The sequence below is a fragment of the Scheffersomyces spartinae genome (assembly GCF_019049425.1).
Source record: "Scheffersomyces spartinae strain ARV_011 chromosome Unknown scaffold_3, whole genome shotgun sequence".
Lineage (NCBI taxonomy): Eukaryota > Fungi > Ascomycota > Pichiomycetes > Serinales > Debaryomycetaceae > Lizanozyma > Lizanozyma spartinae.
Window position 1 is genome coordinate 607,239 of NW_025065050.1, and position 11,917 is coordinate 619,155.

An 11,917-nucleotide genomic window follows, 5' to 3' on the forward strand; every position below is an offset into this window, starting at 1 on the left:
AGGCTTCGGTGTAGCACACTTGTTTTGTCTTAGGGGGTTTTGGTGCACGGGGCTAAGAGTTCATTGTTTCACCATTGAATATGATGAGACTAGCAATAAACTATGAGCTCTTATATAGCTGAAGTAGCTTAGCCAGGCAGTACTTTTGAATTGCTACAGTACGGGAGAGAATTATAAGTGACAAATAATACTGAAAGAAGTGCAAATATTTTTCTATAAAAGTGGAGTATTATGAATAAACTAAGTCAAGAATTTTCAGATATAAATTCCATTTATTCTTTCAATTGCAACTCATCAAACAATAATAGCATTTATAAGTAAGAAGAAAGTACAATATGTGAAATAAACTATTAACCAAGGTCTATACCTGATGCTTGATGTAATTTTTTTTGAAAGATACCATATATTCGTGAGAGAACCACTAGGGACTGTATAACTAGTACTAAAGAGTGCTCTAAAAGTAGCAACCCAAATATACTCTTAGTTGATATCCAGCCTGCCAACCGTCTATTACACACTGCATACCACTGTTTTTCACTCACAGTGTTAAGCACATAGGATCCATATAATGTCTTTAGCCTGTAATTAATGGATCACCATACCCAGAGACGAAGTCCTTGTGGGAGCTTCTCAAACCCGCAGTTTTGTAGTAGTCGTCGCCTGCACGTGCATTTCGTTTTCCAGTAGCAACATGACGAAATATTGTTTTCGTTCTTCCACGAAAGCGGATTTAGCTCAGTTGGGAGAGCGTCAGACTGAAGTCAAAACTCCAGTCACAGTTAATCTGAAGGTCCTGTGTTCGATCCACAGAATTCGCATTCCAAATCTTTTTGGGTTTTTTGCTGATCAACACCCTTCGCCATAAGTCGTAAGTGAGTTAACTTTTGACTACTCCTTGAAGTATTGTCTGATACACCAGTTGCCATATAATCGCTTGCAAATGTACGTAAGCGGATTTAGCTCAGTTGGGAGAGCGTCAGACTGAAGTTTAAACTCCAGTCACAGTTAATCTGAAGGTCCTGTGTTCGATCCACAGAATTCGCATACATGTATTTTTTTTAAAGCAATAAATTGTAGATTTTCTGCTTAGTTAAGATATCTTGTACTACTGTTGCATGCTTGGATAACTATGCCGCGGATGCCATCTAGCACCTTATGTGGATGGTAATAAGAATGATGACTACTTGAGCATTACATTTTACTATGTTACACAAAGGCGCGAAGAGCTGGAAATATTATGCTAATCTTAAACCGTAAATAACATCAAATAACAAGCTAAGGTTCTATAATTGACTAAAGCTAACAATGATGCATTAGGCATTGATTTAGAATAAGTCTTTTTTATATTTATGAGCAAAAAATACTACGTAAACATGATTTCTACCTATTTCCACTCCTACTACTAATTATTAATTCCACAATAGATTAAAGAACATAACATTTTTAATACAAGAAAGCGGATTTAGCTCAGTTGGGAGAGCGTCAGACTGAAGTCAAAACTCCAGTCACAGTTAATCTGAAGGTCCTGTGTTCGATCCACAGAATTCGCAATCTTTTTCTCCAGCTGTCACCTTGATATTTTTTACTCTGCTGAGCACATGCCTGGGCGGAAGTTCGCTGAAACAACGACTTATTGCAAAGGAATAATCCAAAGACTCATACATCAACTTTATATATATATACCAATCCGTAATCTATGTAACATGTCATAGAATGATCAGTAATCTATCTTGACAGTTTCCCATAATGATCATCACCATCACCCATCATTGATCACGTGACCACGAGACCGAAATTTGTTCGAGCAAAAGTATTCAGTCAAATTAATGCGATATGCAATAACATTACATAACACCCAAGTACACTCCTCCCAGCCACGCGTACTTAAGAGCAACAAAACCGAGCTGCTGCTATCTGAAAGGCTTAATTATCCCCTGCCACGCGTCTTCCAGGATGAAACAGCCAGATATGGAGGGGATTACGGGGCAAAGGCTCCAATACTTGAAGGAGTTATTCAGTTTGCTTCTGAACCCTTTTTTAATCCAAGGACAAGGAACAGAGACTTCACAGTCGGAAATAAAGCGGTTATTTCCCATAGAAGGTTTCACTTCTAGTGAACTAATAGACACGTCAAAGGTTCCCAACTTTCCAGATAATGAAACAAACATCAAGAAGATTCAAGAATTAGTTACTAGAGAAGTTTTCCATCCTCCCAAAGCTTTACTTAAACGAAAAACTGATACAGAACTTTCTGGAGTTAAAAGCAAGTCACAGAAGTCATCATCATCTGATGTTAATAACATTTCAACTATAGGTGTTACCATAGAATCTTTAAAGAGTCAAGATCAAGTTAGAAGGGAGCACTTGGAACAATTTTTAAGTTTGGACATTCGAGATTTAGAGATTGTTGCAATGCCTGAAATATACCCTATCAAACCACACAATGTATCGTCTTTGACCGAGCTTTATTATCTTACCCAAACTTTACCTTTGACTAAGTTAATCCCTGCATGCCATAAGACGTTAATGACGGAGAACTTTGAGTTGGCTTTACTCGAAGGTAAAATAGCAGTGCTATATTCAAGAATAGAAGAACTAAAACGTCAGAAGAAGTGGTCATTACGTCAACCTATGCGTTATTACGATCCAATGAGGTATTCATATCCAAAAGCAGCCATAACTGATCATATTGAAGATATGGAAGCAAATAAGCGATCTACACCACAAGCAAAGAAATCTCATTGGGACTTCTTACTTGAAGAAGGGAAGTGGATGGCTGTAGACTTCAAGGAGTCCTTCAAATTCAAGAAAGCTTGTGCTGTGATGTTGGCCCATGCAGTTCAAGAGTATTGGAAATATGGTAAAGTAGTCTGTATCAAGAGGAAACGTATAAAACATTTATCGGATAAAGAAATCGCAGCTATTAATAATAATAGCGTTACACAGAAGGGAGAAAGTGAATTAGATTCGATTGAAGTGGAGGAAGAAGAAGAAGAAAAATTAGTTGAAATTGATATAGATATGGAGCCAAATGATGAAGGTAATAATGATGAAGATGATGAAGAAATGGGTAGTGCAAATGATGAAGAATTACCCTCAACTAGAGAAGATTCAATAATTAAGAACGAAGAAAAAATAATGACAGTTGATGTTCCTGAACTTCTAAAGCCTTCCTCTCAGGATATAATCTCATTCATTCCCAAACCACCAACATTCACTGCAGAGGAGGTTGAAAGACTTCGAGGAGAAGAGCAAAAAAATCAATTCCCATTCAAAACCCATATCAATTTGAACGATTTGAAGAAGATAGACCAATCTATTATACGCAACATACCAAAGTTTACGGCTTTTGATGAAGTTCCAAATCCAGTTCTTTCAAATCCAATAGATCAACCAATGATTCCTATATCCCGTTTATTACATCCCATGGAAGAGAATGATAATTGGTATAAGATTATTCTTCGTAAGGAGCACCAAGATAAGGGCACAGGAACAGCAAAATCCACCAATACTTTACCAGAGTATCAAAAGGGTTTATTTGGGTTTCAATCCCATCGTCGTTTTAATTTCTTGAAACCACCAAAGCCTCCGCTTGTTAAAAATATTGAATTCAGATCTCCAACTATTTGGTTACCAAGTGACGATAGAAAATTAATTCATTATGTTGCTGAGTTTTGTTTCAATTGGGAATTAATATCTGAGCATTTGCTGGCCTCAGCTACCTCATTAAAGCGTTATGAATCTAATATAGAAAGAAGGACCCCTTGGCAATGTTTTGAAAGGTATATTCAATTAAATGAGAAATTCCAATTCAGCGATATGAAGGGTCCATACTCTTACCAAGCACAAATGTGGTTAGAACATGCCCATAAGGCACAACTGACAACAAAGCGGAGAATTTCACCTCTTGGTGTTGGAGATGAATCTATACAAAGAGGTCACCGAAGATTAAGATGGGCAAGTATGTTTGATGCTATGAGGAAATGTATGAAAAAGAGAGAACTCAAAATTGTCCAGAGAAAGGTTATAGCCTCTTCTGCTCAATCGAACGTTTCTTCTAGATCGAGTGCTTCCACCAATGGGCTAAGGAATGGAAATAACACAGGTACTAATAGTAATAGCAGCAGCAGCAGCAATAATGGCAACGATAATAATGGTAATGACAACAGCAGCAATAACAATAACAATAACAATAACAACAACAACAACAACAACAACAACAATAATAATAATAATAATAATAATAAGAATAGCAGCAACAATAGCTCTGCATCTGCAGAGGACAGCTCTACTGAAAATGTCGTCAAGCGGTCTTCAGATAGAGTTCCAACCCCATCGGAGCTTTCGAAGCTAAAATTCGAGAGGGATAAATCAATTCAAGAGGCATTTATGAACCAACAAGCAACAAGATCAAGAATGATGGCTTCTTTGGTTCAACAGAAGCAACAGCAATCGAAACAACCCCAATCTAGTGGTGGCTCATCAGCATCTCAATCTATTGGACCATCACTCACAGATTCTCAAACAATAGGTAAGATTTCAACTGCCCAATCTGGATCTCAATCATCGCAATCCAGTGATATCTCCAACAGCCGTACTGCTGTTCCTCCTGGGAGCTCTGGAGTTCAATCTAAAGGTCAGATTAAGTCTCAGGTGAAACCCATTCAAGGACTTGGCAATGGTGCACAACTTCCATTTCAAACAGGCTCTGCTAGTAGCTCACCTCAGCTTCAGCAATCAATAACCAATACTAATGGACTAGATAATTCAGTCGCAAGAGCCCAATTCACACAGGGATCATCTGTGACCAACAACAGTGGTATAACTCAGAAGGTTCAACTTCTGCAACAGCAACTCCAACAACGACAACAACAGCAACAGCAACAGCAACAACAACAAATCTTGACATCACTGCAGCAACAGCTTTTGTCAAATGGAAACGGTGCTCAATATAGTCCTCAACAAATCCAACAAATATTGCAAATGCAAAAACAGAGAAGACTTGCTCAGCAACAACAGCAGTTGGCCAAAGCAAAGGCGCAAGGTCAAGTGCAAGCACAGATTCCTATTTCTTCTAGTGGAAACCTTGGATTTGGGTCCAATAATATTGCAAGTAACACTACTTCTGGTGGTGCTAGTGCTCAACAGCAAGTTCCCATGAATAAGGTACAGCAGCAATTAGCGATGCAGCAGCAGAATGGAGTAACTTCATCACAGACCCTGATGTCCCCCAAAAGTGGAACGACAGCTGGGAATAAGATGTCTGGAGGTACCGGGATGAATGCTGGACAGGCTGTTCAGAAGCTGCGTATGCATTTTGCGCCTGCTCAGATCTCTGCCATTATCAACACGATCCAAAGCAAGAACCCTAACTTTACCAAGGAACAAGTGACGAAGTTAGCTGCGACGTACCTTGCGAATTTACAACAACAACAACAGAATAGACACACCCAACAAGTACAACAGCAACAGCAACAGCAACAGCAACAACATGGCATTTCCAGTCAAGGTAACTTGAAATCGAATATTGCAGTGTTGACACCGCAGGAACGAACACAATTGCAGATGTTGAAAGGTGGAAAGATCCAACAACAACAGAAGCAGCAACAGCAACAACTTCAACAACTTCAACAGCAACAGCAACTACAGCAGATGCAACAGGCCATGAATCAGAAACAGCAGGCACAAGCGAGACAACAACAACAACAGCCACAGCAACAGATGCAAAGAGCACAAGCACAAGCACAAGCTCAAATGAATACTTCTGGAGTAAATCTTGATCCCAATACGTTGGCCAAACTTGACTATGAGCAACGGAAACGATTACTATTCCAAAGACATAACCAGCAGCAGCAACAGCAGCAGAGACAACAACAACAACAACAACAACAACAACAACTTGGAAACCCTGTACTGCCTCAATTGAGCCAAACACTGGCTTCTGTGCCTACACCGGGACAAATACTTGCACAGAGCATCAGTCCCTCGCACTCACCTCTACAAAGCAAGATCATACAAGGGTTTTCGCCCGGAACTGAGAACATGGAGTCACCAGGCAACTCGTCTATTGGGAGCATCCCGCCCGGTAACGGTACCCCCCAGTAACGGTACCCAGTACAGTGTATAGAGTATATATGTGCACCAGTAAGGTACAATTACGTAAGCAGCATATAGTAAATCTTTATTGCTTTTGTGGCACTTAAATTGTATACCATTTGATTTTGCAACTTATTATTTGTGCATCATTATCATCATCTTCTTTTTGTTAACCACAGTTCCAATATCACCAGCAACAACCCTCCATGAGTCGACCTATCTTATCGGACATTCTAAGCGGTGCTCCGTTTGTCCATCTCGTTCCGAAACAGGACATGGCCCCGTTGTTGGTGCACACCAACGTGAGCTCCAATACCGATGACCTTGAATTACGAAGCGGTAGAACCAAGGCAGCGGCAATACAAAGAATAGAAAGTACCGAGGACCATAAAGATCTATGGAAGACTATAGTTGAAGACATATCCACTTTTGATATGGATACGTTAGCGGATTTGGAGTTTCTACGTGGTACCCGCCACCACAAGTCCAAATCAACGTCTAAACCAAAGACAACTAGCGGCAAGGTCCCTACTCTCAGTGTTATTAACGACGTAGAAGCTCATATGGATGATGATGTGGGTGCCATATCGCCTGCTCAGCGTGAGCTTCTAAGGGCACGCAAACTGGTGCTGGGACTGGTGCTGACTGGGTCTCATTCACGGTTATCAGTAAGGAAAACATTCCCCAGGGAGGAAATGAAAGCTCATCATCAACGATACACGCGTAAGTTTGAGTTAGAATTAGACAAGTCGAATTACAGACTACAGGCATATAAAGATGATGAATGTGATAATGATGAACGCCCCACAACAAAGAAGAGACGCGTTGCAACGTCGAGAAACAGCAACAATATCAACAACATCTCAATAGAAGAAGAACTTATAGATCTTATTGAGGTTATAGACTCACTGGAGAACATCACAGATCACACCTCCACAGTTTCTCTGTGCCTCCAACAATTATTCACCAAACTCAATACTATTCGTAACACCGAGTTCAACAAGATTGACGTACACGTGTTACTACGAATAGAAGAGCAGACATTCAGTTTGCTCTGTCAATCATCAGATACTAATTGGAAAAGTCTAGAACATCTACGAGATCCTCGGGCGGTGAAATCTCTATTGAGTTTATCTAAAGATTTGTTCACGGCTTGTAAGATCCTTACGCTTATTCTTAATAGTGACAGACAGGAGAAACAACTTTATCTTTACGACTACCTTGCATTGGTGATCAACTTTATTGCCACGTTCTGTAGAGAAGGGCTTATGCCCTTAGCTAAAGTGACTGTTCTGAATTCAATCATTGTCAATTCCTTTAGAGGGGCCTTTTCTGCCGTGTGCAGTGAGATCGAGCACACCATTGAGCTCTTGAAATGCCATGTGAACAAAAGAGAAGTTAACGAAGATCTCCTAACAAAATTGGAATATACAATCATGAGTTTTATATTTTCAGAGTCAAATTCAAGAGACAAATCGTCAGTGATTGGTGTGCATCAAGTGGAACTCTTAAAGATGTCATTATCCAATTTGTGTGCCACGATCTTTAAGAAGAATCCCAATCAAAGAAGTTTCATTCTAAGCGAGTTGCTCTCCAACGCATACAAGATTCCTCTTCTGAAATCAGCAGCTCGTCAATTCAAAACTTCAAGAGGAACAAGCATACATTTATTGACGTCAACATTGCTTAATTTGCTTCAAACATTTTACTTTGAAATTGATCATAATTATGAGCATCATCATGGTGATAATGAAACGAAGCTGATCTTGGAGTTGGCTCAGATCTCATATGAAGATGGTGAAAGATTTGCAACAGAGATATCCCAATATATTGTTTCGTTTGTTGCAACAAATCCTTCTCAAGCCAATAAGCAAAGTCTCGAAGTATTTATCACCGATTTGTTGAATATACTTCTTTTCCCCGAATGGCCGGGCGCTGAAAGTTTACTTCTTGGAATATTAACTTCACTATTGACAACCATTAGAGCTGAAAACGGACAGGATAACTTCTTCTTGGATATGGCAGGCTTAATAGGTGTCCGCCTTTTGACAATCAGAAACAATAACCCCAGTGCTTTAGTATGGAATTTCGTCCAAGATGATGATAACGATGAAGATAATACAACTGGAAGTGAATTAGCTCAAACTATAAGAACCGTATTGGATTTTGTTCTGCAACAGGGAAAGAAATCTCATTTCTATTTTAATGCTCTTCAATATTTGATTGTCAAATATCTTCATTATTTATTGCCAGAGTTTGACTCCAACAATTCTGAATTGAATGCTCTTCAATCACTGAGAAGTGGTGGTGTTTTTCGTAAGCAAGAAAGAGAGATTTTCAGTTTATTACTTGAGGCAAAGTTTGGCTTAGATTCAAAGACTGGTGCCTCCAATGCGTTCGATAAAGTCATGATACCTTATTATCGGTCAATCGCCACAATGTCCATTCATTTTGGAATTGAAGGGTTTCTTTCAACGCTTGTAAAGTGTCTTGATAGCAATAAAGCAACAGTGAAGTCAAGGGCTTTAAAGGTACTTGCAAACGTTGTGAATAAGGATTCAAAAGTGATGCTTGTTCCAAGTGTTCGGGATTGTATTTCCAGAAGGTTGTTAGATAATTCTTCTTCAGTTAGAGAAGCTGTTATCGAGTTGATTTCAAAGTATATACATTCCAGAGCTGGAGTTATTGATCAATACTATCGACCAATCTGCTGTCTTTTATTCGATAAAAGTATTCAAGTTCGTCGGAAGGTGCTAAAATTATGCAAAGGTCTATACAGTGGTTCCGAAAATCGTTCCGTACGATCTTACATGGCCATCGAGGTACTCAAACTATGCAAAGACGAAGACGAAAGCGTAAGGCAACTTGCAAAAGACACACTTGTGGAGTTATGGTTCCCTACTAACGATAAGATAACATCTTCTGAAAGTTTAAGGATAGCTGAAGTGATGATGGATGTTGTCTATAAGTCCGAAGATTGCTTTGAACAGCTTATCATAGACAGCATGACGAACCAGGATCGTCAAGATTCATTTGAGAACTTGATGAAACTTCATGTCATTAACATTCTAGATTTCGTGGTAGAGTGTCAAGATACCCAGTTTCAACTGCAAGTAGAAAAAGCCATGAAGTTAGTAGCATGTTTTACAAAGTGCAAACACGATTTGATATCTCAAGACATGCTTTCTTCCATCAAGCCATACATAATGGATGAATCATTGGCCAAGGGCACTGTGGGATACTACTCCATAGTAATCTTAAAAATCTCACTTGGGGAAATGAGATCGGTGCGTCCTGAGCTTCTTGAGTCGATTCAAATGCATTTGATGAAGAACCTCTCCAAGTATTCTTATACAGAATTGGTTCAAGTGGTCCCATGTCTTTGGAGACTTTGTGAAGAGAGCGACAGCACGGAGAAGTTGGCCAATGCCACGTTATCGTGTATTCAAATATCAAGAGAATGCATTGCCGAGTTCAAGAACAAGGGCCATCTAGAAAGGACAAGGAACCTACAAAAAGTGCTTACACTAATGAGTTTTCTTGGGACAGAATGTGATTTAGATAGACATCGGGATTTATTTGCTAAAGCACATCAAATGGGTTTACAGGAAAACGAAACTGTAACCAGTTTGCTAACCCGAATAGTGATGATGTTTTGCAGTTCAAAAGTGGATGAACAAATTTATACTGTTTCCATTTCAGCGTTGATGAGATTCTGTATTCACAATCCCAAGATGTTCAATCTTCCAATAGTTGTCAAAACTTTGGATAAAGTATTTCAGAAAAGAGTCCCTAGGGCCATCTTGTCTATCACTGATGCAATGCAATGGTTGATTGGAGGAAAAGAGTCGCAAAGCAGCGGACTTAATGCTCAAGTAAGAGAAAATATTTGTGCACGGTTTGTTCAACGTCATTTGCAAGATGTGCTTGATACCTGCGTAGGCTGTGAAACCAAATATCAAGCTGGGTTTTTCAATTTCTTGGAAAGCATGTTGAAAGGTGGGTTCAGTAACCCCAAGCTTTGTATTCCAACTGTGCTAGCCTTTGGAAGTAGTACGTCCAAGAGAATACGTGAACGAGCCATTGAATTGAGCAAAGACTTATTTGCAAAGCATGAGTCACTCGTGGAATCAAGTTATGTTGAAGGTATAAAATTGGCCGCTTCCATGGCAGCAGCAGCAGCAGCAGACCATGCAATGGTAGTAACTGTGGACTATCTTGCAATCTTATATAACATCGCAAGTCAGAGTATAACTGCACGTAAGAAGCTTCTCAGCAGCATAGTGAAGGTGATGTCTGCTAATTTCAAAAGTACGACCAATGCAAAGGAGCAAGTGACTCAAATAAAGTTTGTCACCCCAAGATTAAGTCAAATTAAATTTGCAACTATTGAAGAGGTATGCTTTGTCATCTACAACTTGGACCAAACGATATCAATTGGTGGAATGAATTTTGTTGAACGGTTAGATGGTGTGGATGAAGTTGATGACGAGCCAATGGTAGAGTTGGAACATCTACTTTATCATTGCCAATCGTTGATGTTGGTAATATTAATGCGGGACCATTTGGCTTCCTGTTACTCCATTACTCCTGGCCATTTGGATGACTATAGACCTGGTCGGTCCAATCAATCACTTCGACAAGCTCCTAGAATTGTCACCCAATTGCCCTTTGATGCCGGCAACGCCCAACTCTCGCTACAAGAGCCACTTCTGGCTACAGAAATCATGCGGGTGATTAAGACCACCAGAAAGATCATGCACAAGTACGCGTAAGTATTAATTGCCACTGATTATGGACCCGTATACTCCTGGGAATCAGGAATGAGTCGATCCAATTGCTCTCTTAAACTCATTCTTTGGTTCAAAAAGTCATATGCCTTTACTAGCCATCCACGATAAAGCTGAAAGTCTTGATATCCAGTCAGTGGAAGGTCTAGACCTAGGGTGATATTATGCAGTTTATCGTTGGCAAAGTTTAGCTTTTGAACCAACTTTGGTTCCATTGATTCCAAATCAACGGGGTCTACTTGCTGTGTTTGTTGTATTCGATAACCTTGGTACTCTGTGGGGGTTGATATAGCTGAAGAATATTCATCGTCCTTACGCTTTCTGCGAGAAGAAGTTGATGAAGTTATTTGGTGTTTCTTCTTAACATTTGATGATTTCGATGCAGATTTCGATGCAGAAGTTGATCGTGGAGAACACGCTGAGATAGCTTTTTGGTTTGAACACAGCTCATCCTCCTTTACTGAAACAGAGGGCTTCTCAGGATCATAGATTATCACATGACCATTGTTGAGTCTCAACTTAATGATAGGACCCAAGAGCTTACGTTTCTGCATGAGACGACGTTGTCGCAATTGTGCTACTGGTATGGAATATTCATCTTGTTCGTATGAATCGTTGGGATGTGGGTTTTGGTTAAACGTACGGATGTCATTAGTGAGTTTATCGTACCTTCGTTTCCAATTGTCGTATTTGCGGAGGATCTTGTTGATTTCAATGATGGTGAGGTTCTTCTTTGACTCCAACTCGTCGTAGTCGTTTGGATCATCGATACGCGTGATACTGGGAAGATGCCTCATCCAATCATATTGTTGCAAGAGCTGCAAGTTGTGGTTTAAGGTATCGACTTCACTCAACACGTCATTCCGTTCCAACGTCAACATCAGCTTCTCTTCACGACGCATTTTCCGATGGAAGTTGCCATAAATGGCGTCTTCCAATGGATCTATTTCTGATCGAAGTCGGGTAGTTGTACCACCACTGCCATCAGTCACGTATTCGTCGTCTCGGACCATCTTTATATTGAGACCTCC

General features: G+C 39.8%; 3 protein-coding genes and 3 non-coding genes across 6 annotated transcripts; 5 read left to right on the forward strand and 1 right to left on the reverse strand.

Annotated features, from left to right (window-relative positions):
* The first annotated feature begins 724 nt into the window (after positions 1 to 724).
* KQ657_003415 lies at positions 725 to 818 on the forward strand. The gene has a single exon. It is a non-coding gene; the product is annotated as a tRNA-Phe (tRNA).
* A 132-nt stretch (positions 819 to 950) lies between these two features.
* Positions 951 to 1,044, forward strand: KQ657_003416. Its single transcript has one exon. It is a non-coding gene; the product is annotated as a tRNA-Phe (tRNA).
* Positions 1,045 to 1,456: 412 nt separating this feature from the next.
* On the forward strand, positions 1,457 to 1,550 carry KQ657_003417. Its single transcript has one exon. It is a non-coding gene; the product is annotated as a tRNA-Phe (tRNA).
* A 403-nt stretch (positions 1,551 to 1,953) lies between these two features.
* On the forward strand, positions 1,954 to 6,105 carry VID21 (Vid21p; the record flags this gene model as incomplete). The annotated part of the gene is made up of 1 exon (XM_043194141.1): positions 1,954 to 6,105. One exon carries the CDS (start codon positions 1,954 to 1,956, stop codon positions 6,103 to 6,105), a length of 4,152 nt encoding a protein of 1,383 aa, XP_043051193.1.
* Positions 6,106 to 6,371: 266 nt separating this feature from the next.
* Positions 6,372 to 10,871, forward strand: SCC2 (cohesin-loading factor complex subunit; the record flags this gene model as incomplete). Its single annotated transcript, XM_043194142.1, has 1 exon — positions 6,372 to 10,871. One exon carries the CDS (start codon positions 6,372 to 6,374, stop codon positions 10,869 to 10,871), a length of 4,500 nt encoding a protein of 1,499 aa, XP_043051194.1.
* Positions 10,872 to 10,888: 17 nt separating this feature from the next.
* Positions 10,889 to 11,899, reverse strand: KQ657_003420 (uncharacterized protein; the record flags this gene model as incomplete). The annotated part of the gene is made up of 1 exon (XM_043194143.1): positions 10,889 to 11,899. One exon carries the CDS (start codon positions 11,897 to 11,899, stop codon positions 10,889 to 10,891), a length of 1,011 nt encoding a protein of 336 aa, XP_043051195.1.
* Between the last annotated feature and the right edge of the window lie 18 nt (positions 11,900 to 11,917).